We start from the raw sequence: 27,517 nt of genomic DNA, 5'->3' as shown, positions 1-27,517 counted from the left end.
GAAAAAAGATGGAAAAATATCAAGTGAATGATAAGATATAGGGCAATCCAAACTCTCATACACTACTGGTAGAAATGCAAATTGGTACAACCATCTTCAAAATCTGCCAGGATACACTGAAACTGACAACATACCTTAACAAATCATTAATTAGATATACTCAGAAAGCATTTATATGTTTATAGTAATACTATACTATTTTTTTTAAAGATTTATTTATTTATTTATACAAGCACTGGGTACAGTCAGAAGCATGGGAGGGTGAGAGAATTCACCAGAGCCAGAGCGGGAAGCAGAACAGGCAGATGGACGAAATACATTACTGAGGGGAGCAGCGGGCGCAGCAGGAGAGGTCTGCACGCCATGTGGGACCCTTGCCGGAGGCCGGGGATCGAACCGGCGCTGCAGAGGCTGCAGGCAGCTCCACAGCCCAGTGCTCAACCACTGTGCCGCCAGGGGAGTCCCTATAGTAATACTATTTATAACAGCCAACACTAGATCAAATGTCTCTTAACAGGGATAAGATAACTTTGATATAGTCATATAATGGAATAGTATACAGTAATAAAAATGAATAATCTAGAACAAAGTACAACTATGAGTATATATCTCACTAACATAAGGTTGAGTGAAAGAAAGAAACTAGATGCAAAAAAGTAAATACATTTATTTTAAGTGCAAGAACTAGTAAAATCAAGCTATGTCTTTACATCAGGATCGTGATTATCCATGGTGTAAGAAACAGCAATTAAAAAGAAGCATAAGGGGTCCTTCTGGGGTACTACAAATGAGCTTTATATACAGGTATGTTTAGTTTGTGAAAATTCATCAATATGAACTCTTATAAGTGAAATGTCTTTTAGTTTTCGAAAATACCATAAAACATAAAAAAGCGGGGGAGGGGGGGGTGGGAATGTTGTGAATTACTCAAGGTCCATGAATTACTCAAGGATATAAGTTACCTTCTACCAAAAGCCATCCTGGAAATAGTACCACTTGGATAGTGAGAAGTAATTATCCTTATCAAACAGATACTAAACTAAGAACGGTCACTAAGAAATAATAATCCAATTAATGTGATAATTATCAAAGCCTTCTCTGGTATATCCTAAGACAATTATTTCTGTTGATGTCATCTTGGCCACAACAAATAGAAGGCCTGTTTGAATATAGCCTGTGCCAACTCAGTAAATAATAAAGCATGTTAGAATTTTTAACTCAAGTGTTTACTGATTATGTACGATTTGAAAGCTAGTTTTTAGTAATTACTTTAGACACCAGTTAAGATTTAAAAATAAAACTTGAGGAGCTCCTTGATGGTGCAGGAGTTAAAGACACAGCACTATCAAGCTATCACCAGCCACTTTGGCATGAGTTTGATCCCCTGGCCAGAGAGCTGACCCAAATGGTGTAGCAGACCATTCTTGTCTCACCCACTGCTCCCCTCAGCAGTGCATTCCAGTAGATCTGCCTATTTTGCTCCCCACTGTCTTTGGTGAATCCTTTCACCCCCACACTCCTGGCCTACACCTCAGTTCTTGTATGCATAAATAAAAATAAATCTTAAAAATAAAATAAAACTTGACATATCCAGGGCCAATTACAAATAACAAGCATTAATGTAATCCAAATAAAAGAAAAATGATTAAAAGTTTAAATAATAGATTCCCCCTCAGCAATTTTCTTTTTTTAAAAAAAAGATTTATTTATTTATGCATACAAGAACTGGGGTACAGGCCAGAGGTGTGGGAGGTGAGAGGATTCACCAGGGACAGAGTGGGGAACAGAACAGGCAGATTGACTGAAATACACTGCTGCCCCCTCAGCAATTTTCAACCATTTATATCAAACAACAATTTTCACTCCAGAATTTGAATTAGAAAAATTCAATTTTATTTTAAAATTTTATTTTAAAATAAAACCATATAAAGCTAACATTGCTTCAAATTCTGAATTAATTTTAAATATAGGTCATCTTCCTGATAGATGCACCATGATCCCAGACACTACAGACAGCTCAAAGATTTCTGCCATGGTTTCTAAAGATTAAATCATAGGCTAGGAAGTGTTACCAACCTATAACTAATTCTCTAAAGTCAGCCCCTCAAGGAAAGCCAACAATAAACATTCATACTCTGTACAGAGAGGTGCATCTCCCACTCAAGTTGTACCTATATGTATACCCTGGTTCTGAAAGAAAGAGAATGCTGCCCTCTTCAGATAATGCTGGTTCAGAGAGCTTGACCAGCACTCTGCCTTAATCTGATCCTCCATGCCAGCTCTGATGCGCTGACCACTTCCAGCCAACTGGATCAGTAATTATATATCCTAAGGTTTATCAAATGACCCCTTTGCTGTTCAGATCTTGCATACCACTCAACTCTTCTGGTCAAACTGGTATTTTTACTTATTTTTCTTAAAGATTTATTTTTATTTATTTATGCATACAAGAAGAACTGGGGTGTAGGCCAGAAGCGCAGGGGGTAAGAGGATTCACCAGTGAGGAGTAGGACAGGTAGAGTGATTGAAATACATTGCTGAGGGGAGCAACGGGCAAGACAGGAGAGATCTGCTGTGCCATATGTGGTTAGCTCCCTGGCTCCAGGGATAGAACTCATGCCACAGTGGCCAGCAATAGCTTGATGGCGCTGAGACTTTAACCCCTGTGCCACCAGGGAGCCCCCAAACTGGAATTTTTAACCACATATAGTTTTGCCAGTCAAGAGTGACATGAAGTTTTCATATGGGTCCATTAAATCAACAGAGGTAACTAAAGTTGCATCAAATTAGGGTAACCTTTACAGACTTTCTCCTGTAAAATCAACTTGACCAAAGCACAGTATATAATACATAGAAGGCTCACAAAAGGAACTTTATATTATAATCATCATTATTATAAAGCTGATCAAAGTTAACAAAAACAAAAAAGTCACAATTACTTTCTAAAAAGTTATAAAATTACTATGGTACTACTAGGGGAAGTAGGATGCAAACAGACCACCTCAATCATCACCATGTGACTATTAGCATTCTCAATATATACTCATACAAATTCCAGTTGCATACTATCATCTCCAGAGGTCAGTAACATTACCTGGGCAGGCTGGCAATAGAAAGATAATTGATAAGACTACCAGAAAAACAGGTAAATAATTATCCATCTCCAATTGCTAGAGTCACTATTTATCAGCAGTTCTCAATAAGTGACAATTTTGGTGCTCATGCTGACTTCTGGCAATGGTGCTACTTGCAAATAGTGAATAGAGCACAGGAATGCTGCTAAGCATCCTACAATGCACAGAGAATTATTTAGCCCAAAATGTCAATAGTGCCAAAGATGAAAGATCCTAGAGTTTATAGCTCTGACTTTAGCATCTAAAAATAATGGTTAAGAATCACTGCAATCAAATACTACCCACTTAAATAAACCAGAGAAAACTTCACCAAAACACAGACAGTTATCTACATTAAATTATTATCTATTTACTTATTTAAAAAAAAAATCTAAACCAGAAAAGGTAACATGAAGAGAGGGTTAAACTTATAGTGAAGGAGAAAATAAGAGGTTTACAGAACCCTTGTCCTTAAATAAATAAGTGATCTAGTGCACAAGGGAGTCTGCTTTAGAAACACAGCCAGATCCTTACTGAATGCTCAGTATCTTGCACCGAATAAACTCTTTATAAACATTGTATTGTATCTTCAATAAATCTACATAGATTGTATTATTCCCTTTTTTACTGGATGCAGAAATTAAACCCCTAAAAGTTATTTGGTTAGGGTCACAGAGGTATTAAATAGAAGCAGGATTCAAACCCAAGTTTTCAGACATCAAACCACCATGCTCTTAACCACTCCAAGAAGTAAGAAAGTTTTTCTTATGTATAGTGACTAAATCTCTGGAAGGATACTGAGAGCTGTTGAGTATGGTTATATGTGGATAGAAAACTACTAGATGATCTTTGTACTTTACAGAATAGTTCAGAAAGAATCTTCAAAAGGATAAAACTTAAAAGAATTTGAATGTATCAGGATATTCTTACTAAGTTTATATGCCCAAACTGAACTTCTCTGTTGTTAACTTGGATCAGCTACACCATGTTATAAAAGAGCTAATTAATAAAGAAAAAATCTAGACTCTATTTCCATTCACTGATGCTGACAAGTTGGTTCACTTAAACTAGTTTATTGGCTCACAACTGGGGCAATTTCCAAAAGAATTTTATTAAGTGGTTTGTGACGTGAGATGAAAGTTTTAAGCAGACATTGGAACAGAAATCACTGTCCAATTCCAGAACCTAGTTTCTCACTCAATTGCTGACCTAAAGTGGTTTGGCCCAATATTGCTTCACTTTTAGGCTTTTGTTTCTTTCTACATAGTCCTCACCTAATGTAGTCAGTAGAGTCTTAAACTGCAACTCTAAGTGGAAACAAATTATAAGGAAACTAAGTATTCAAATAACATTTTGTTAATGTCAGCTAGGATTCTTTCTCCCCCCTCAACATTATAAAGAAATGAAACATTATTAAATTTAAATTCAAGTAATATTGGTTCACAATACTGTGTATGATTCAGCGGTACTGAATCACACCTTTTCAGACATATGTTACTACACCACACCCACCACCAAACCACCATCATCCGCCATAGTCCAATGAACCCCCTCCATACCCAGCTCTCTATCTTCCCCTTCTTGCAGCCTCAATTATGCAGTCAGACTTTCAGGGTTTGTTACCGGTTTGGTTTGAGAAACAACATTATTTATGGACCTGCTGTACAGTGGTATTTCATACTATAGGATAGAGTAGTTTAGAAAGTAACAATCTAGACTCTCCCTTTCACACAAGATGCTACTTTGTTGGGCCTTCCTGGTGATACAAGGGGTTAAGTCTCAGCACTATCAAGCTATAGGCAGCCACTACAGCCTGAGTTCCATCCCAGGCAAGGGAGCTAACCCACATGGTGCAGCAGACCTCTCCTGCTCCCCTCACTGTATTTCAGTCAATCTGCCTGTTCTGCTCCCCACTGTGTCTCTGGTAAATCCTCTCACCAACAACACCCCCACCCCCACACCTCTGGCCTACACCCCAGATCTTGTATGCATAAATAAATAAAATAAATCTTAAAAAAAAGAGGCTACTTTGTTTCTTTACTTAGATACAGACTTTAAGAAAAGCTACCTTTCAAGCTCCATCTAGCTGACTGGCATACAACTTTGAAATTACAGCCAGCTGTTCCATCCATAACTGGATATATGATATATACATAATACTTTCTTGTCTTCATAGTTATGGTGGCATTGCTGTTACTGTCCACATTCACTGAACACAACATATGATTAAACATATACATTACATGCATTTCTTGTTTAATTCTCACTACAAACCTGTGGGGTAGATACTACTAATATACCCATGTTACTGATGAGAAAACAGGCTTGAAGAGGGAAGCTAAGGGCACCAGGTCACACAAAAAGCAAGTAGCAGTCCACTCACTGTGGTTCCAAAATCCCAGCAGCATCACAAAAATACTAATGACTTGTTGTTGGTAATTACATTATCACTATGGATAGAAGTGCATTATTACAACTTTTCTGTAAGTATAAGATTAGTCAAAAATTAAGGTTTTTTTAACTAAAAATACACAGGTAGTCAGACTCCCCATCCTCCATCAAAAAAGAAAAATGCTAACATAAAAGGATGTCTATACATTAAAGATGATATTTTAAAAATTTTATGTTACTAGACCAAAGGTAAGAAAAGGTAGGGGGGAAAAGTATATCAAAGGCTTTCCTAAGAATAAAGACACAAATTATTTTATGGTTCCCTCTCCCACCACCCTCATCCCAGACCATTAAACAAGAAAGTTCTCAAATTTGGGAGTTGAAGCACTTTTTATTTCTTTTTTTTAATAATCACCCATATAACGAAAAAAAGTTATTCTGGTTGTATACAAAGGGTTATTTTCAAAGTATAAAGGAAATACAAATTACCTAGATTGCACCCTCCAAAGATAAATACATTTTCAAGGTATCTCCTTTTAGAAACGGTATTATATACATACATATATTTTCCCATATAAATAATTACAAATTTAAGTGCAACAACCACTCTGTTTTTAAGACTCCCTATTCATCACAGCTTATATTGGCTAACCCCTGAGGTTCTTGGATGGGCCCTCTCCAGAATTCTTATCTGGCTAAGACACTTATTAGCTGTATATCCTTTAGCAAGCTAACCTCTTTGAGCCTCAATTTCTTTACCTTAAAAAAAAGAAGATAACCTAATACCACTCTCTCAGAATTAATGTGGTCATAAAACAAGACAACATATGGAAAGCTATGAAATACAATTTATAACATAATAAACATTCACATAAAACTAAACTTTTTATGGCTAACTTCAGCAGCATCAGTGGTTGCTGCTTAGCCTTGTTGGAGGCTCTGGACCCATTTCCTATGTTTTTTGTTTTGTTTTGTTTTTAATGTCTGGGTCCTTTTAAACCTGCAGGTTTTTTTTTTTTTTTTTTTTGAGATTTATTTATTTATGCAAGAGCTGGGGTGTAGGCCAGAAGAGAGAGAGAGAGAGAGAGAGAAAGAGAGAGAGAGAGAGAGAGAGAGAGAGAGAGAGTGTGTGTGTGTGTGTGTGTGTGTGTGTGTGTGTGTGTGTATTCACCAGAGACAGAGTGGGGAGCAGAATAGGCAGATCTACTGAAATACACTGCTGAGCGGAGCAGCAGGCGAGAGGTCTGCTGTGCCATGTGGGTCACCTCCCTGACCAGCAGGGGAATCAAACTGGGGAATCAAACTCATGCTGCAGTGGCTGACAATAGCTTGATAGGGCTGTCTTTAACCCCTGTGCCACCAGGAAGGCCCCCCCCCCTTCCTATATTTGAGCAGAGGAAATTTAATTAACTCCAGTGGTAGTACAAGACTCCAACCTGGTTCTGATCTTTCAAGTGAACACTTCCCTAGAGCTACAGACTTGATTATCATTCTGGTTCCCTTTCTGGGCATTTAAGGTTTGCTCAGTCTTTTCATTTGCCCTGAGAGATCCCTCCAAGTCATCCAATTTCCTGAGCCAGCTCTGAAGTGCCCAAAAGACTGTGTCACTGTCCTACCACTGTACCTGACCAACAGTTCTCTTGGCATTCCTTTAGAACACCAGCCACCCACCAGGCAGGAACAACAACTTCCCTAGCTGTACTTCCTCCCGCCTGAAGGTGAACCTCCCCACAAGAGATTTCCCTACACTGTGGCCCCTCCTTGTCTAGGCTCATCTCCACACTAAAACTCAAAGTCAGTGAGGCCCAAGACTTTAGATCTCTTTGACTCCTCCAACTCCCACTATACCAACCACAGTTCTGACTCCTCTTTCATACTTTATCTTCTACAGACACTCTTTTCCTTATTATTTGCCCTACTTCTTTATCCTTCAATCTCTACCTGTGCTTTCAACAACCAAAGTAATCCTCTATAAACACAGCTTTCATATGTCGTTCTACTGGTCAAAAGATATGAGGTTCTGTGCTTTTATATGATAAAATCTCCCCTCTTGATTATAGTACAAGATTCCCGACTTCTGAGTCTTCACTAGTACCACTTCTTTTACCTAAAATACTTATCTCTCTTCTTCTCTGTTCATCCAATTTTTTTCTCACGGTCCCAGGAAGTGGTTTCCATTGCCTGCTTTGCTTTGTTGTTTATGCTTGTTCTGTCCAATGCTCCTGCCCCAGAAAAGAAGGGCTGCCAGCATCCACTTGGCTAGAGGGAAATTTCCAGCCCAATGGAGTCTCAGGAACTCCCTACCACAAGCAACAGCTCGGGCAGAACGATGGGCCCCTTGTCACAAGTAGCAGCTTGAGAAGGGATTGGGAGAGTGCCAGGCTTGCTGTGGTAGCAATATAATTCCAAGCAGCAAGTCAATGGAGTGCAAATGTCCTTGGTTTGGCATTGCACCAGCACTGCCATCATGCCCCTAAGATCTGGGGCAAGGTGATAGCCTGTTCATTCAAATTTTATATTTCTTTCAAAGACATTTACTCTAATCCTATGTTCTCTGTGAAGCACTCCTGATCTCACTAGTAAAAGAGCATTTGAAGGAGAGGGAAAAACTGAAAATAATCTGACAAAGCACAAGTCAAGCAAGGAGACTAGTATGACTACAAAGAAGTGAGAGTGATTATTTTGAACCTGATCAGAAATGTGGTGAGAGGCTAGATCCCAAAGGACCTTTCTTCTTGCTATTATACGAACTTTGTCTTTAACTTTAAACCGGGGCCTCCCTGTGGCACAGAGGGAGGTTATCACGTCACTGAAGCTATCACGTCACTGAAGCACATGTTTGATCTCAGAGCTATCATGTCACTGAAGCACGTGTTTGATCCCTGGCCAGCCAGGGAGGTAACCCACATGGCACAGCAGACCTTTCCTGTCTTGCCTGCTGCTCTCCTCAGCAGTGTATTTCAGTAGATCTGCCTGTTCTGCTCCCCATTCTGTCTCTGGTGAATCCTCTCTCACCCCCTGCACCTCTACTCTGCACCCCAGTTCTTATATGCATAAATAAATAAATCTTTAAAAAAAAGAAATGAAAAGGGCATTCTAAAATTGGAAATGAACAAAGCATGAACAAGAGACAATAAATTGGTGAGTCTGGTCAGGGAAAATTAAAGTTATGTTGAGAAGTTAAGGTAGAGTCAACCTACGATACACTTAAATGCCAGGTCAGCAAGTCTGAATTTGATCTTAAAATAGTGCAGAAAAGTAGGTGATGTCTAACCAAGACAAAGGCAGGGGGAAAGTAGTGTAATAATAGGATTAATCTGATAAGGGTCAATTAGTAGGATGATAAGATGCTAAAAAAATTCAGCTATGAAACTTGTAGATGTGCGATGTTGGGGATAATGATTATGCTCTGAACTACAAAGGTGAGGAAGATCAAGTTTACTCCAACAAACTTTGGGATGGGAGACACAAAATAGTTTGATCTTGGGACCTGGCAGTTAGGGAAAAGAGGGAGATTCAAAGATTACTCCAATTTCCAGGCAAAATGAAAAAAATGATACTGACATACACCAAACTAGGAAAATCAACAGAGAAAACTGGGTTTGAAGGGAAACCATTCATTCATTCATATGATAAACATGACAGGCAGAATGTGATACCTCCTACTTAGTGAGCAGTAAAGTCCTACCTTTTTTTTTTTTTAAGTTACCCACTTTTAGTAGGCAAGGGGAAACTATAGTTCTTTGGAGGGAATAAAAGACTTTCTAGCTTTAACTCTGCACGAACTTACAAGTTCCACTTTTCAAAGAAGAAAGTATGGTTATAAAACATTATTATTTTTTTTTAATAATTTAAAAGACACAACAGAACACAAAAGTGGAGATGCTTAGTAAATGGTCAGAGGTTGTAAAAGAGTGAAACTACCCACTATTTGATTGAAAGTTCCTTGAGGACAGAAATGACCACTGACTCTTTTGTATTCCTCACAATGCTGAGCACAGTAAGTGATCACTACACAGCAGACATTCAAATAATGGCTGAATGAACAGACAGAGACCATAAAACAATTCAACTGGAAACACCCTACCAGGGGCTCCAGAAGCCAACATACGTAGAGAATCTATCACTATGGAACAAGAGTACTTTAGTCCTGTCACCTTAGCTGACAGGCAGGCTGATCGGGTTCATGTTTAGGAGATCTAAAATACCAACAGGGGAACAATTCTTATGAGAACATATACCAAAGACAGGGTGAGGGCCTCTCTGGTGGTGCAAGGGGTTAAGATACAACCTATGAAGCTATCTGCAGCCACAGCAGCATGAGTTTGAGCCCCAGCCAAGGAGCTACCCACATGGTGCAGCAGACCTCTCCTGACTCACCTACTGCTCCTCTCAGCAGTGTATTTCAGTCAATCTGCCTGTTCTGCTCCCCACTCTGTCTCTGGTGAGTTCTCTCACCCCCCCCCCATGTCTGGCCTGTACCCCAGTTCTTGTATACATAAATAAATCTTTTTTTAAAAAAAACAATAACAAAAAGGCAGGGTGGGTAAAAGTGGTGAACTGTTTGGTAAAGGATAAAACTGGACTTTTAGCAGTGAACTTGATATTGTCCCCAAGCCAAAATTCCAAGGCATACAGGCAGAATAACTTTGTACTATGTGTGGACTGGGTCAATGCTAATTAAAAACACTCAAGGGTATCCTGTCCCTTTAGACATTAAAAAGCACTTTTTCTGGTTAAAAGTAGTTTAAAAGTTTGATTCTTAATAGTCCCACCTGGTATACCACTGTTTCCTAAGCCTAGAGAACAGAGAAATGCAAAGTAGAGCTGCCTGCAAAGTGAGATGACTGATGCTTGGGGGTTTTGGTTGCCAGGAACTGATCTATTACCTCCAAGTTCCCCCTATAGCTCAGAAAGTTACATATAGGTCCAATTTATCCAATATGGTCTGAAAAGGGGACAATGAGGCTGCTTTTTAAAATGAACTGATCTTATACAAATGCTTTATGACCATTACTTTCTCAAGAGCAAAGAAATGCCCAAACACTGTTAAGAGTTCAGAGCTCAAGCTCTCGCATGAGACAGTAATGGGTTAAATTTCAACTCTTCTATCAAATATGACCATACATGTTAAACACATTCTTCCTACTATGTACGATAGGGTTGATCACTTTCCTCAAGATTTGAGTATGTGTGGTAGTTTCAGACGTTAGTACTCTCCTTCCTAAAACTATGCCCTGGTCCCTTAAATTAGATCTACATTTTCCCTAATAGCTGCAGTCAATAATTTTTAGGGTAGAGTTTTCTAAATGCTGATCACATTCATCATGCTTTGAATTTCCTGAATTTCCCTCTCTGAGAGCAACTTTATCCTAAAGCTCTGTTCAACCTGCCATTGCTTCATCAATGAAGAACAGTGGGAGAAACCATAGAGCAAGTAGAATTGTACATAGGACATGCAAATCTTTTAGTTGTATGAAACTGTTAAAATTGATGCTTTCTCTAAAAATCACAAATGCCACACACTGAAAACAATCAATCTGGTAGCAATAAATCTTGCCTATCAACATGAATTAAGAAAAAAGTGCATTGATCTTTTGACATTTTATAGAGGATTCTGTGGTGTAGTGGGAAAGAAAGGAGGGAAAACAAGTTCCAAAGATTCTTCATTTGTTTTTGGCCTTCTTAGTACTATAACCCACCATCCTAGTTCATATAGTAAAGACTAAGTCCCAACCTGTTTCTCTGCCTCAGGTCTCTCTCCAGCTGCTCTTTTACATTCAGTACAGTCACCAAACTAATATCCAAATCTACCAGTTTCATCAGCTCATTCCCCAGCCCCCAAATTCTTAATGATTCCCTACTATTCACAGAGGAAAAGTCCAACTAAAATTCAGGGCCCAGGCTATTATTATTCTACTTTTATAATACTGCAGGACTTGTTTTTGCCTAATTCCTCCCAATGGAAATTCACCAGTGACCCAACTCGACTAATGTGCTCCCTGTCCCCCCAGTACAGATTACCTGCACACCTAGACTTAACTACCTCTATCCCTGCCCACCCTCCCAGACACCCTCCTCTATCTCTGCCCCACAATGTGTTTCTACCCTTTTTTTTTTTTTTTTTTTTTTTTTGTGGGACCCTCGCCCCTGTCCGGGGATGGAACTGGCGCTGCAGAGGCTGCGGGCTGCCTCGCAACCCAGCGCTCAACCGTGTTTCTAAAGTAAACACTGCCCACTGGTCATCTCTGGCCCTGGTCAAACATCTTTTCAGCTGGCTATACTCTCGTGGTATCTTAATCCCCTCCAACAAAGTCAAAGTTCCTTGGAAAGAAGAACACATATTTCCGGGGGGGGGGGTCCTATCACAGTCCCCTGTACTTGGCAGATCTTAGATTTAATCAAAACCAGAGGAAGGGAGCCTCCCTGTTGGGCAAGGGGTTAAGCACCGCACTATGAAGCAATCCACAGCCGCTGCAGCACGAGTTCGATCCCCCGCCAGCCAGCTAAACACATGGCGCAGCAGATCTCTCCTAACTCGCCCCCTGCTCCCCTCAGCAGTGTACTTCAGTCGATCTGCGTATTCTGTTCCCCACTCTGTCCCTGGGTAATCCTCTCACTCCTCCCATTTCTGGCCTGTACCCCAGCTTTTGTATGCATAAATAAATCTTAAAAAAAAAAAAAAACAACAACTCAGAGAAAGGGTTCAAATAAAGTAAGTAGAGCGAGACAATACTGCCCACCTTTGCCAATTCCTTCCTACTCAAAGTAAAGAAAGAGTACTCAGCTTTTGCAACAAGGTTGAAAATTTTCAGTACACACAGAGCGGCAACACTGAGCGAGAACGCCACCGGATGGCAATAAATTATAAATAAAAGCCCCGCTTCCCGCTCCTGGTTTTTGCCACAATCTCTGCAATTGTGGGGAAATTACACAATCTCTCTGGGCCTCCGCCTTCTCGGGTGTACATGGAGGCACCGTGACGGACACCAAGTGTCTTTCGGCTCCCGAATTCTCCCGGGCAGGAAACCCAACAGCCGTCTAGTCACTCAGGCAGAGGCAGGAAAACTTTACGTTTCCAAAGCAGACATTTCCAGACAGTGCTGGGAACTCAGTCCCCGCAGGAAAAAGCCGGGGAGGCGGGAGAGGAGGGCGAGAAGCGGTCTCCCCGGACTGGGATTCCCTCATTCACCCCATGGCCGGAGACAGCCGGCCCGGGGCTCGCGGTCCGCTCCCCGCAGGCTCCCCGGGGTGACCCCGCTCCCGCGCCGCCCGCACTTGTGACACACGCCCCGTGACCCGAGGTCACAGCCCCGACCGCCCTCGCCTCCCGGCCGGGCCCTCCAGCCGCCCTTCCAGGCCCCGCGCGGCCTCGGGGCGCCGTCCCCGACGGGCGGCGCGAGGGGCGGCTTCAAGTGCTGAATCACCACTTTGCAGCCCGAGCGCGGCCGCCGTGACCCGCGGGCCGCGAGGCGCCGGGCGCGCTTACCCGCGGAGGCGCTGCGGCGGGCAGGAGCCGCGGAGGGAGCGGAAGGTGCTGGGCAGCGCCGGGTGCAGCAGCCACGCGAGCCGGTACCGCATACCCCAGCGCAGCCGCCGGGAGCGCAGCGGACGCTTCCTCCTGACGCGGGGAGGCGGCCCGGGCGCCGCGCATGCTCAGTCCCTCGCGCCGCGCCGCCCAGGAGAGCGCCCCGGCGGCCGGAGGGGGCGGGATGGCGGGGGCCGCGGCCCGGGCTCAGCGCGGGGTCTGACGGGCTTTGGCCGGGAGCTGCGGCAGCCCGGCCGCCCGGCCTTCCAAGGCGGGGAGGGTCCGGTCCGGGTCACTCGGGCGCACCTGGGAGGCGGAGGTGTGCACCTGGGGGTGGGGGTGGGGGTGGGGTGGGGTGTGTGAGTGTGTGTGTGTGTGAGTGTGTGTGTGTGTGTGTGTGTGTGTGTGTGTGCGCGCGCGCGCGCGCAGGACCTCACGCGCGCTCGGAGGACGCAGGGGCCATGTTTGCGGCCGCGTCCCCGCGGGCTGGGGGCCCGGCCCTCGCAGGTGTTGGAACAAGGTCAGCCGGCGCTGCGGCCTCAACTGAAAACGGATCCGCGGCCCGCGGGCTCCCTCTACAGTGCGGTGGGGTCGTCAGCCACAGCGGGTGAAGTTAGAATCGGGGTCCACCAGAGGGAGGCCTGGACCTTGGAAAAGCCAGCAGCCCTGCGAAAACCGAGGTGAAGGTGGGACAGGCCAAAGCAAAACAAGGCTATCGTGGACTTTCAAATCCACAATAGAAACCAGAACTTTTTACTACAACGTAACATACAGGGTACGTTGCAGTTTATGTAACAGTAGTAGTACTACTACTACTACTATTGTAGTTATATAACTACTATGTAACCGTTTGTGACTGTAATACTATTGTCAGTTTACTTTCCCTGATGACTATGGTACTTTGCATCCGAGAACAACCGAATAGTTGCTGTGGATCTTACTTTCCATTACATTATTTTATGGGATTCTTGAAGGAAGTGTGCAATTAGGAATAGTGACTCCTTAGCTTAAGTGCTTTTAGGTTTCTGTGTGGCAGACCAAAGACTGCAGCCAAGAACAGTGTTCTGACTCGTGTTATCACTTCAGCTGGGAATTCAGAAGGAGGATCTTTTAATCAAGTGGATGTTGGATGGATGAACAATGAGGTGAAAATTACTACATACCTTCAGTGGTGTCTGCAAATATGTGATCATAAGAATGTTTAAATTACGGGCCATCCCTGGTGGTGCAGCGGTTGAGCGCTGGGCTCGGTTTGATACCGGCCCCTGGCGAGAGTCCCACAGGGCGTGCAGACCTCTCCTGCCGCCCGCTGCTCCCCTCAGCAGTGTACTTCGGTCCTTCTGTCTGCTCTGCTCCCCGCTTTGGCTCTGATGAATTCTCTCACCCTTCCGCGCTTCTGACTATACCCAGTGCTTGTATAAATAAATAAATACATACATACATACATACATACATACATACATACATAAATCTTAAAAAAAAAAAAGAATGTTTAAATTACACCCAGTGTGGGCTAGTCAAACATCTTGGAGCAGTTCATCTGAGTGTTTATACAGACTTTTGAATATATGCTCACTTAGGAATCTATGCATGAATTGGGGTTACTATGGATTCAGGCTTTGAAGGACCTGAAACATACTTTGGAGAACCACTTAAATAGAATACAAATTAAGAATACAAAAGAAGGCCGCCCTCTTTCTCTTCAACGAGGCGGCCGCGCGGCAGTCGCAGAAATGCAGATCTTTGTGAAGACCCTGACGGGCAAGACCATCACCCTCGAGGTCGAGCCTAGTGACACCATTGAAAATGTCAAAGCCAAAATCCAAGACAAGGAGGGCATCCCACCTGACCAGCAGCGTCTGATTTTTGCTGGCAAACAGCTGGAAGATGGTCGCACTCTCTCAGACTACAATATTCAGAAAGAATCTACCCTGCACCTGGTACTGCGCCTTCGGGGTGGCATCATTGAACCTTCCCTCCGCCAGCTGGCCCAGAAGTATAACTGCGACAAGATGATCTGCCGCAAGTGTTATGCTCGTCTGCACCCCCGTGCTGTCAACTGCCGCAAGAAGAAGTGTGGCCATACCAACAACCTGCGCCCCAAGAAGAAGGTCAAATAAGACCCTTCCTTCCTTTGCCTGCAGGCAACTCCTGCCCAAGCCCCTTGACGCTGGGCCCTCAATAAAGTTTCCCTTTCATTGACTGAAGCAATAAAAAAAAAAAAAAAAAAAAAAAAAGAATACAAAAGAAAAAAAAAAGAATACAAAAGTAGGAAAGTAGGAATCAAAGTAATTAATATTTAGGGAAAAATTACAATATATTAATCAAGACTTGAAGATTCAGGGAGCCTCCCCTGTGGCACAAGGGGTTAAGTCTCAGCACTATGAACCTCTCTGCAGCCACTGCAGCACAAGTTCAATCTCCCACCAGAGAGCTGAACCATATGGCACAGCTCTCCTCAGCAGTGTATTTCAGTAGATATGCCTGTTCTGCTCCCCACTCTGTCTCTGGTGAATCCTCTCACACACACACACATTCTACCTCTGGCCTACAACCCAGCTCTTGTATGTATAAAAAAAAAAAAGACTTGAAGATTCAGGACCCTTTTCTTATGAGATCACCTAAGCTATTAGAAATACATAAAAATGCTTCCCTTCTTACAACCCCTTGTCTGGGACCTGTCCAAGTGAACATCACTGAAGTTGAAATTTCATTACCTTCTTGATAAATGTCCCTCTGGTTGGAGTGTGTGTACTAGCATAAGAAAGGATATTATCGTTTCAGTAGAGGAAATAAGTGGAAAGAAACTAACAATTTTGAGAATTTACTATGTGTTTGACATTGTACACAGATCTTATTTAATTTTCACAACCACCCACCCCGCCCCTGTAATGGATATTCTCTACTTACTACAGCTAAACAAGCCAAAACAGTGGAATAGAGAGATTAAGCAATTTACCTATGAATGCACAAAAAAGTAAAGCTGTATTTTGAACCCAGCACTGACAGAGTCCAGAGCCTGTGAAACTTTCTTATTCTTTTGTTGACTTGACAAATATTTATTGATTACATTTAATGTGCCAAATGTTATTAAAGGTGCTAGGGAGATAGCAGTATACAAAAATGATGTTCTGTCTTCACGGAACTTACTTTCTAGCTGTGTGGGGAAAACAGGCAATAATCAAGTAAATAAATGATGAAAAGTGCTATAAGGAAAAATGAAGAGCAGGCTAAATGGATAGGAACTAATGGAGTAGGAGACTATTGATATTTTAAATAGGATTGTCAGGAAAAGGCCTCTGTGATGAGGTAACATTTGAGCAGAGCCCAGATGAGAAAAAGTGGGCAAGATGAAGATCCCGGATATAATCTTTCCCACAAGTATAAAATGTGAACCACCTAGACACCTACTTTAGAGCAGAAAACAGTAATACGACAAGTCATTCCCTTGTCACTGAAGAAAGTGTTAGATACATATTCAAATGTGAGTATTCTAAAACACACCTGAAGCCAAATGTTGGTTCATCTGTGCTATAGTTTCCTTCCATTAGCCCAGATTGAGTACCATGGAGCTCACTCAGGTATTCCTAATGAATTGAGGGGAGAAACCCAGAGGCAGATTTGGCAAATTGCTAACATTTAGAAAAGCAATGTTTTGAACTAATCTATTTTCTTGTTAAATAATCAAAATATAATAGAATCTCCTGAATTCTCAGTCTACCAGCTCAAAATTTTGTGCTAATAACTAAAGAGAAAGGACATCTAAGAAATTAATAACAAAATAAAATTTAAAGTTATGTTCAACATGTTTACTGAGCATAGGTATATAACCCTATATGGTCACAAACATGAATTAAAAAGGTCCTGCCCTCAACTAGTTTTTGCTGGAGTGGGAGGAAGACAGCAAAGAAAAGGGATAGTACCAATGTCCATCCAATTTCCGCTCTCCCTACAGTCTTACAAGTTCCAAACATGCTCCTAATGTAAGATAAAATTTCACCATATTAGTCTAGTCCCAACTGACCTGCATAACAAGTTGACATAACAAGTTACCACAAGCTAAGTGGTTTAACAAAACAAATTCATTCTTGTAGTATGAAGGCCAGAGTCCAAAATCAAGATATCAGAGTCACACTCTTACTCAAGCGTCTTAGGAAACCAGGCCCAATAGAGCATACTATGTAAGAATCTATTCATATAAAGTTAAAAACCAGGCAAAAATACGTAGTGTTAGAAATCAGGTTAGTGGTTGCTCTTGGAGCGGCAGTGATTGAAAGGGAAAATAAGGGAGGCTTCTGGGATGTGTTTTATGTGGCTGTGTTCAGTTTTTGAAAATAGACTGGGCTGTACACTTATGATTTTTTTATATTTCTGTTTGCTGTACTCCAATCTTTAAAAATCTCCAAAATCTTTAAAAATCTTTAAAATCTCCAAAATCTTTAACTCTCCAATCTCCAAAATCTTTAAAAAAGTAAAACACAAAAAGAGAAATATATTACCAAATATGTTTGGTTCTTGTTTGAATCCTAATTTGAACAAACCTATTGTGTGTAAAAAAGAAATATTTATGAGACAATCAGAAAAGTGAAAACATTGATTGTATATAATTGTGTTAATTTCTTGGTGTGTTAATTGTTGTGCTTTTTAAATATATATATGTGCTGAAATAATAATTCATGGGGAGGGGGAGTAAGCTAAATAAAACAAAACTGGTCAAGAAATGACAATTATTGAAGCTGGTAGTGGATGTCTGGCAGATTTATTATACTATTCTCTTTGCTTTCGTATCTGTTTGAAATTCTCCATGATAAAAGTTTTATAACGCAAGTTTTAAGTACAGTACTATAGTAATAAAATACACTTTATAGTATAAATACTTTATAGTAATAAAAAAGCAACATGAATTTTTAAAAATGTCTATAGATAATTGATTTATTAACTATAGATCTATTTGTTAAAAGTTTTCCTAAGTGAATACTTGTTTTCCTTAAAGTTTGAGTTTCTTTATGGTTAGTACCTGAAATATTAATATAAAAATCTATAATTCATTTTCCACAGTAAAATTACTCTAGATTTATCAATAAAGATGGACCCAGATCTTGCTTTAGATGTTGAGGATACACCAGAAAAAAGAACAATCAGGTTTCTAGTTTTGTGGGGTTTACATTGTAGTGAGAGAGATAAACAAGTAAATTAATACTTGTATAAAGTAACATAGTGTGATTAAAATAATAGTAGGGCATCCACGGTAAGTTTTCCTGCTGTCCAGTTTCGACCAACTAACAACTCTGGGACTTTCCTTCAGTCATTGCTACTGTCCCTGTGGGTGAACTGTGGTGGTAAAGATCTCACCATCTGTATTAAGGGAGATGATGCATGTCCTGGGCTGCTGACAACAGAAGCATGCGTATGAGACATTTTAGGTAGGAGCTCAGCAAAAGGTCAGAGCCTGTGATTCAGTGTTTGGGTTGCATAGGCAGCTGTCAATGGAGATTTAGCTTCCTTGGCCCTTCTCAGGAACTCTCTTCCCAATTCCTCTTGGGATTCCCCTCCTACATCCTTTTTGCTCTAATGTCCTAGTAATAATTTTCTCAATTAGCACTTGAAAGTTGGGGATGGGCAATCATCTGCTTTTCCTTCCTTACTGTTTTGCTTAGGGCTTTTCTCATGATCCTCCCTTAATAGCCTAGCTTAAAAGTTATACATTGTGAACATTGTTTTTTCTTTTTGAATTCTTGTTGTATGAACACTAATTCTCCTAGATGCCTTTGGTGTCTAGAAAGAGTCCTGTGGTAGGCCAAAAAAAAAAAACAGCAGAGAGAATGAAACTTCTGCATCTTCTTTTGCTATGTGGAGAAAGTAATACATGGGGTTGAAAATCTACTTTAGATAGAGTTCTTGGGGAATGTCTCTCTGAGAAAGTGACATTTAGGTTGTGACTTAAAAGGTAACAGGGAGTCACTTATGAGAACAGGTGAGGGGAAGACTCCAGACAGCAAAAGGATCAATAACAAAGGTTTTGGACAGGAGAGTCTGGCATATTTCCTCTTCCTTTCTCTCCCAATTAATCTTTGTTATTGAAGTTTTACTATTAGAATATTAATAACTGTAACCAAAACTTGGACTTGGGGCACTTATTACACAAGGATTTGGGAACTATTTTTTATAGGTTTATGAACAGTTCATGAACTGTGTTTTTTCCTCAATTTATAAAGTACACACAGATATACTGCTTTTTCTCCTTGGTATTCATACCCACAAGCATACAATAATAGAACCTAACATGATTCTGGTAGCTATGGAAATAGAAAACTAAAGTCAATGGATGAAGAAGATGTGGTACACATACACAATGGAATATTACTCAGCAATCAATCGCAGCAACATGGATGGAGCTGGAAGGGATCATGCTCAGTGAAATAAGCCAGAAAGAAAAAGAAAAATACCAGATGGTCTCACTTATAGCAGGAATTTAGAAAACCTAAATAGGGATCAGGAAAAAAGACTATAATAAAGTAAAAATCAAAATCAACAAGCAACTATAAACCAGAGACACACCACAGGCAGGAAGAAGGATCAAAACGAGGGGGGTGGGAATTTTACAGGGACTATAACCAAGATGCAAATACATACATTGTACAAAAATGAAAAATGTAAAAAATGTATAAAATAAAAAATAAATTTTTCTTGTTATTGTTAAAATAAAAGAAAACTAAAGTCAAGCACTCCTCAGCTATTCACTAAAGAATTTCATAGATGTTGCTCAAGAGTGTTAAAAGATTATACAATTAAAGTGCTTATGAATATATGGGAGAGTGGATGACGGAGTTTGGCACAGGGGGTTGGATGAAGGGTGAGTGGAACGTGTACACAATGTAATCCCAAAGTTAATATTTAAGAAATTAAAAAATGCTTATGAATAATTTTTAAGGACTTAGAATAATGGTTCAGTTATATTAAATAAAAATTCAGGATGCAAAACCACATGTCATTCCAATTGCTTAAAATATAGGCAATTAGAAAGGACATCAACATATTGATAGTGGTAATCACTAAATGATGGAAATCCACTATCCACAAATGAGTTCCAGAAAGAGCAAAAATATGAGTAAAAATGTCCAATGAATAATTCTAAAATATTTCTTAGCACTGAAGGAAATAGGTTTCCAGATAAGGGATTTACTAAATGCTCACGCCAAAGGTTAAAAATAGATGCACACTAAGGATATCATGACAGAATTTCAGCCCCCTAAAGGGAAAAATACTGTTTAAGAAAGAACAGAGAGAGGGGCCTCCCTAGTGGCCTAGAGGTTAGATCTCAGTGCTATCACCTCTAAGGCCTGAATTTCATCTCCAGCCAGGGAGTTAATCCAGGTATGGCACAGCAGACCCCTCCTGTCTTGCCTGCTGCTTCCCTTACCAGTGTATTTCAGTAAAAATCCACCTGTTCTGCTCCCCACTCTGTCTCTGATGAATTCTCTGTCACACACCACCTCTGCCCTATACCCAGTTCTTCTATGCAAAAATAAATAAAATCTTTAAATAAATAAATTTGAAAGCTCTTAAAGAAAAGAGGGCACAGTTAGGTGGATTGTAAAACCATCACAACTATCTGATTCCAGAACATTTTAATCATCCCCCAAATAAACCCCATCAGCCATCACCTCAAGACCCTGGTAGCCATGAATCTACTTTCTGTATTTGTAGCTTTTTCTATTCTCAGCATAGGATTTTGAGCTGGCGAGATTATTCTGGATTACCCAGGTGGGTCCTAAATATATGTATTCTTATAAGGAGAGGCAAAAGGAAATTTGACACAGAAAAAGAGGAGGCAGAGAATGGAGGGATGAACCACAAGCCAAGGAATGCCAGCAGCGAGGTACATAAAATGGATTCTCTCCTAAAAACACTAGAGAGCCTGATCCTGCCAGCACCTTGATTTTGACCCAGTGAAAATGATTTAAGACTTTTGCTCTCCAGAACTATAAAAGAACACATTTTTGTTGTTTCAAACTACTATGACTTTGTGGTGACTGTTAGAGCAGTAATAGAAAACTAAGATACACCTCCAAAAAATGAAGTAAAAATACTTAGAATCTGGAACGCAATATACAACTTATATAGAAATGCAGTGTCGGGGTAGAATAAAATTTTTAGATAAGCAAATTCTCATGAAATGTATTCCCTCCTCTGTACTCTTTCTCAGGAAGCTACAGGATGTACATCAATCCTTGCAGAAAGGTAGTCCTAAAATGCCCATCTGATCTTGCTTGTTGTCATTTTGCAATGAAGAGTTCTTATCAGTTAAAGTATAAACCCAGAGTCCTAAAAATGAAATTCAATGTCTTTTTCATCAAGACTTGGTATCATAGTAGCCTCACTTTATTTTTTTTTAAGATTTATTTATGCATACAAGAGCTGGAGGACCGGCAAGACGTGGGTGTGTGTGTGTGTGTGAGAGAGAGAGGATTCATCAGAGACAGAGTGGGGACAGAACAGGCAGACTGACCTAAGTACACTGCAGAGGGGAGCAGCAGGTGAGCCAGGAGAGGTCTGCCGCACCATGTGGGTAGCTCCCTGGCGAGCCGGGGGATCGAACTCTTGCTGCAGAGACTGTGGATTGCTTCATAGATTGCGTCTTAACTCCCTGCGCCATCAGGGCGGCCCCACAGTAGCCTCACTTCCAAGGCTTCCTAATTATTCTTCAAGACTATTCTGGATGCTGCTTTCAGAGAGTGGCTGCTTTGGCCCTCTGGCCTGTGTGCTCCCGCGGCACTTTCTTACAAATATCTCCTAATAACTGTAATCACGACCACCTTTCCTGCGTGCTGACGCGTGCCAGTCTAAGCTACTTACCCGCACTACCTCATTAATTCTCACTGTAACTCTCGGAAACGTTGCTGTCGTTTCCATTTTGCAGATGAGGTAACACAGCTCAGAGTCTGCACGTAATTGGAGCAAGGCCGCTTTAAGCGCCGCAGCTCCGAGCGCCGAGCGCCGCTCGTCGCTACGCCGCGGGCCACGCCCCGAGGGTCGGGCTCTACTGACGACACCCGTCCCATGGTGCTTTGCGCGGCCGCGCTGCCATTGGCCGGGCGTCCGGGCTCCTTTTTCAAATTGAGGCGCCGAATCGTTGCTCGGTTTCCGGGCCTTCCTGGAGAGACGACGTCGGTGCCTTGGGGGCTGCGGCGGGTGCGGGGCTGACGCCGGGGCTAGCCAGTGCCCCCAGTGGAGAGCGGGACGCCGACCTGCTCGCGCCGCTTCCTTCGGCCACGCCTGCAGCCCGCAGGGGCGGTGGACCTCGCCGGCCGCCCAGCCCTCGCGCCCGCTGCGCCCGAGCCCGCGGCCAGGCCTGAGTGGTCGGCGGCCGCCGTCATGGCGTCCCAGCCGAATTCCTCCGCGAAGAAGAAAGAGGAGAAGGGGAAGAATATCCAGGTGGTGGTGAGATGCAGGTAGGCAGAGCCTGACGGGGCCCGGGGCGTCCGGGCTTCGCTGCTGGTTGGTTTCCCTGCGCGGTCCCGGAATAGGAATTTTGCAATTTCGGGGAGACGCAAACCTTGGTGTTTCATAGCTCCCCGCGTTCTGTTCGAGAAAACCATGTCAGGTTACCGTGCGGAGTAAATGAGCGTGTTTTTCAGAAGAAAGGACTTTTTTTGGGAAGTTTATAGTTTAAACGGCTATTCAGAATTGATCACAATTTCTTTAGTGAAAAGTGTGTTCTTTTAAAAAAAATCTGATGACGAAGATTTAGTTGTCATTTCTATAGATCACTCCTTGCAGCTTGTTAATTTGGAAATAAGACTGTATACCTGCTTTGTGGATGTTTTATTATTTGTGTTGAGATTACCTTCATCTCCATCACCTCTAAAAACGTAGTTTTTTGTTCTCTTGATCCCAGATGCAAAGTTTACTTACATTCTGCTAACCATCACTGTATTTAAATTTTGAAAGTTAGGTCAGAATGAGTTTATGTTTTTAAAAGGTCAAGGAGATAATTTAAGGCAGTATAGATAGCTGTCTGATTGTGCTGTGTCTTGGTCTTTTCTGTACCAAGGGAGACAGCTTTTTCGGGATGGGTTGGTGTTGTTATTCAACTCTCCCCGACTGACTTGAATAACTACCCAGTTTTAAAATGATCTAGAGAAGAAAGAACATACTTGTACAAACTAATGCTCAGAGGTTGATTTATTCAGCTTTTTAGAGGCCTTTCACAGTTTAATGTGTGTTTTGTGTGTCAGTTTTTGTTGCTGTTGTTTTGACAGCTATTAGCAACTCTTATGTAAATCCAAACTTATTGTGAAGTTAAAAGTCTTCTTAAATAATGTATCAACAGGTTTGGTTATTGCATCCCCAATTTTGGTGATTTGAATCGTAGATATCAGAGGTAGTAGCTTTCTCAACTAGTTGTGAGAGAGGAAGTTTGGTGATATCTTAAGTCTAGCCAATTACCAGTTGCATTCTAGAGCGTCTGTTGTCAGTTACTTGTTTTGAAGATGAAATAAACAGCCTATATAATAGATGCAAATATTTGTTAGGTTATTTTGATCATTTAAAGGCAGATTGCCTTTTTTATTATTTTATTTTTGTAGTTTTCTTTTTTATTGTTACAAAATGATCAGACCTATAAACATTTTATAAGGAACAATATAATAAACACCTGTATGGTCATCAACCACATAAGAAAGGAGACAGCCATTATAGCTGTAACTCCAGTCAGTGAATCTCTCCCCATCCCTCTGCCCAGTTAAACATTATCCTGAACTTCATGTTTATTATCCCCATACAGTTCAAGTCTTTATTTTTTTTAAAGATTTATTTGTGCATTCAAGAGTTGGGGTGTAGGCCGGAGGTGTGGGGGGTAAGAGGATTCATCAGAGACAGAGTGGGGAGCAGAACAGGCGGATTGACTGAAATACACTGCTGAGGGGAGCAGCAGGCAAGACAGGAGAGGTCTGCTGCCCCATGGGGGTAGCTCCCTGACTGGAGATCGAACTTGTGCTGCAGTGGCTATGGACCACCCCATAGGCTGTGTCCCAACCCCTTGCGCCACCAGGGAGGCCCTCAAATTTGTTCTTTTGACCAGTCAAAAATACGCTAGGGAGTGGGCCATTACCAGAAGATGTTGAGGTATGATTTGTCTAGTAGTGAAGGGAAAGATAATTTTGTATTTGACATTTTCTTCTATAATATATATTACTCAATGGGAAAAGTGAACTCAGATCAAGGCGCAGGCGGTTGAGCACAGCCCCGTGAAACTGTCTGCAGCCTCCACAGCGCTGGTTTGATTCCTGGCTGGGCTGGCCAGGGAGATGCTCACGTGGCGCAGCAGATCTCTCTTGTCTTGCCCGCTGCTACCCTCAGCAGTGTATTTCAGTCAGTCTGCCTGTTCTGTTCCCCACTCTGTCTCTGGTCTTGTGAGTCCTCTCACCTTCCCGCACATCTGGCCTGTATCCTGGTTCTTGTATAAATAAATAAATCTTAAAAAAAAAAAGAAAGAAAGAAAAGAGGTCTGTTTATGTTTTAAAAAAAAATAACTCCTCTCTTGATTGGACATTTGATGGTGTGGTGTGAAATGTACAGTAGCTTAGGTGAGAAACTGTACATACCTCAATAAATTGTTACCTCAATTTAAAAAAAAAAGAAGAAAAATATCTCTTTTGGCCCAGATTTGTGTTGATTATATAAATATCTTTTGGATGCTATTCTGAGGACTGTTTTTCTTTTTAGCTTTCTCATCATTCCCCATAGAATAGCATTTATTAAGTAATATAGTTGAACAGATGAGTGCTTGTTGTGTGCTAAGTATAGTAGTAGGCACTGGGGAAATAGTAAATTAAACAGATTTCTTTATCTACATTGTGATATTGGTACTACTATTAGCCCCATTTTTTAAATGAGGAAACAGGACCAAAGGACATTAATTACCCAAACAGACTTGATCAAGAGACCTCACTGCAGAAATGACTAAGGAAGAGTTTAGCTTAAAAGGTTTCTTCCCCAGAATCTTTCCTTCACTCTTGCTTCCTGCCACCCCGATCGAGACATAAAACATTAAATGTTTACTGTTTGTTCCCATAGCACCCTGTCTAACATAACTCTTTCTAAATTTCACTTCTCTATACTCATTTGTTTTATGTCTCTGTTCCCCACTGGACTTCAGTGTGAGGACAAATAAGTTAATGCATGTAAAGCATTTGGAACAGTGAGTACAGGTACACATAGCCTGCAACAGATCAGTCATTATGTTTACCTGCTTTTTAAATTTGTTTCCAGTTATTCCCTAGCAAGTTAGTATTTTGAACAAAAATTTGGCATGTTTTTTCTATATCATACTCTTAACTTGATCAGATACTGAGAAGAGTGGAAATAGAATTCTGAAAAATAAGCGTTGTATTTTTATAAGTTTTTAATTCTGCTAGCATCTGCTCCAAGAAACTGTCAGAATTGGAATGTTTTTATACATTTAAAAATAAAAAAAGCCCTAACTTTATTAGGGAATTGACACTCTTAAAGTTCTGTTTGGCTTAGTTGTATTTATTTATTGCCCTTTTATGCCCTATCACCAACAATGTAGTCAAAACCTCACATTGTTCTTGTCTAAAGTAAAATAGTTAATGAAAAAGTCATCAGTAACCTAATAATTAAGACTCCTTGAATAACTTTGTGTATTTCTTTTTGTAGACCTTTTAATTTGGCAGAGCGGAAGGCCAGCGCCCTCTCTGTGGTAGAATGTGATCACGCACGAAAAGAAGTTAGTGTCCGAACTGGAGGACTGAATGACAAGAGCTCACGGAAAACATACACTTTTGATATGGTATTTACTTCTTAAGTTTTTATTATCCACTAATGTAAAGTCATCCTAGGATACATATTTTTTCTTGGTTCTAATATACAATTTTAACTTGATTGGACTCTGAGTTGTCAGATGGTTTCTATTGCTTGAGTCAGTGAACGTATTAAAAACAAAAATATTAAAGTTATATACATTATATAAGATTTTAGGGATTTTTTCTAAAGACTTTTTTTTTTTTTTTTTTTTTTTAGGTTTTTGGAGCATCCACTAAACAAATTGATGTTTACCGAAGTGTTGTTTGTCCTATTCTGGATGAAGTTATTATGGGTTATAATTGCACTATTTTTGCGTGAGTGAAACACTGTTTTTCAAATTGGTGAACAGGTTTAGATGCGTAAATTTGTTTTTTCTTTAATGTCTTTGTTAATCTTGACAGATATGGCCAAACTGGCACTGGAAAAACCTTTACAATGGAAGGTGAAAGGTCACCTAATGAAGAGTATACTTGGGAAGAGGTACTTATTATTTATATAGCATTTATATCACTAAAGTGACTGAAATAAAGCTTGGCTAAGTGCCTCTGTCTTGAAGTAAAGAAGACCAGACTATCCATATAAAACATGAATTTAGGATAAACTACTTTTATAGTAAAATTGAAGTATATGGTATGGTCCCTATTTAAAAAACATCGGAAAATAGAGGACCAATACACATGGTACAGTTAAGTTATAAAGAGGAATCTATTTGGGACTGAATATTTAGAGCAGAATATTGTGCACATGTGCAGTATGAGTAAGGTCTGAAGAAAAGACTTTGCATTGAGTGAATGAATCTCATAAGTTTAGCCTAGCCAGGGGTGGTATAGTACTTTATTAATGATGACCTTGAGTGTTCAAGAAATTAAGGTAACTATTGTTGAATATTATAGAAAGCACATTTCACAAAGATTTCCACTAAATGTGTTTAAATGATTTTAAGACTAAGTTTTCCAAATTATTAACATAAAGAGAATGTAGATTGTTTTTTCTAGTGGATATGTAGTTGAGGCATTTGCTTACTTTACAAGCATGGATAGTAAGGTTACAAAATTGTGGGGCCTCCCTGGTGGCTCAGGGGGTTAAGCACCGCACTATGAAGCAATCTGTAGCCTCTGTAGCATAAGTTTGATCCCTGGCTAGCCAGGGAGCAACCCACATGGCGCAGCAGACCTCTCCTGTCTTGCCCATTGCTCCCCTCAGTAGTGTACTTGGTCAGTCTGCCTGTTCTCTTCCCCACTCTGTCTCTGGTGAATCCTTTTACCCCCATGCCTCTAGCCTGTACCCCAGCTCTTGTATGTATAAATAAATAAATCTTTAAAAAAAAATAAGTTTACAAAATTGTAATGTTAGGAGGTATGGAATACGCTTATTAGCGTAGTTTCAAAATTTGGAGAGTCATAGCAGTTTTATTAAGAATACTTAAATATATTAAAAACAGTCCTGTTTTATGTCAGAATTAAGGAATATACTATGAGAAGGGCTACTGTTCTGATTTAAATGGTGGTATTCTCATGAAGAAAATTGGAAAGGATTATTGAAATTGGCTTTATAAATAACTTGGTTCAATTGGTTTCTTTTATTTTTTAATTTTTATTTATGTATTTAGCATGGAACTGGGGTGTAGGCCAGAGGTGCATGGGGTGAGAGGATTCAT

The 27,517-nt window shown here is 40.8% G+C and overlaps 3 protein-coding genes across 9 annotated transcripts in view; 2 read left to right on the top strand and 1 right to left on the bottom strand.

Annotated features, from left to right (window-relative positions):
• The window catches only part of IDE (insulin degrading enzyme), an 82,401-nt gene extending 60,392 nt beyond the window's left edge, over positions 1-22,009 (bottom strand). For 3 of the 6 annotated variants that reach the window (XM_037497227.2, XM_054690557.1, XM_037497233.2), the window contains exon 1: positions 12,994-13,111. In XM_037497227.2, the coding sequence (XP_037353124.1) occupies positions 12,994-13,085 (92 nt within the window). In that variant the 5' untranslated portion in view covers positions 13,086-13,111. Of the gene's footprint in view, positions 1-12,247; positions 12,481-12,993; positions 13,137-21,888 lie in introns of those variants that run through there. The other 3 variants (XM_037497230.2, XM_037497228.2, XM_037497229.2) reach the window with 3 other exon arrangements.
• The window catches only part of KIF11 (kinesin family member 11), a 46,654-nt gene continuing 32,856 nt past the window's right edge, over positions 13,720-27,517 (top strand). The window contains exons 1-4 of one of the 2 annotated variants that reach the window (XM_037497226.2): positions 13,720-13,807; positions 25,714-25,846; positions 26,077-26,174; positions 26,262-26,340. In XM_037497226.2, coding sequence (XP_037353123.1) covers positions 25,844-25,846; positions 26,077-26,174; positions 26,262-26,340 — 180 coding nt within the window. In that variant the 5' untranslated portion in view covers positions 13,720-13,807; positions 25,714-25,843. Of the gene's footprint in view, positions 13,808-22,341; positions 22,485-25,713; positions 25,847-26,076; positions 26,175-26,261; positions 26,341-27,517 lie in introns of those variants that run through there. The other variant, XM_037497225.2, reaches the window with a different exon arrangement.
• On the top strand, positions 14,732-15,271 carry LOC119234350 (ubiquitin-60S ribosomal protein L40). Its single transcript, XM_037497234.2, has one exon. It carries the CDS (start codon positions 14,766-14,768, stop codon positions 15,150-15,152), a length of 387 nt encoding a protein of 128 aa, XP_037353131.1. The 5' UTR covers positions 14,732-14,765; the 3' UTR covers positions 15,153-15,271.

Source organism: Talpa occidentalis, unplaced genomic scaffold (assembly GCF_014898055.3).
Source record: "Talpa occidentalis isolate TD23 unplaced genomic scaffold, MPIMG_talOcc4v2.1 talOcc4.8, whole genome shotgun sequence".
NCBI classification, from domain to species: Eukaryota; Metazoa; Chordata; class Mammalia; order Eulipotyphla; family Talpidae; genus Talpa; species Talpa occidentalis.
This window is presented reverse-complemented; position numbering and strand designations above follow the sequence as displayed.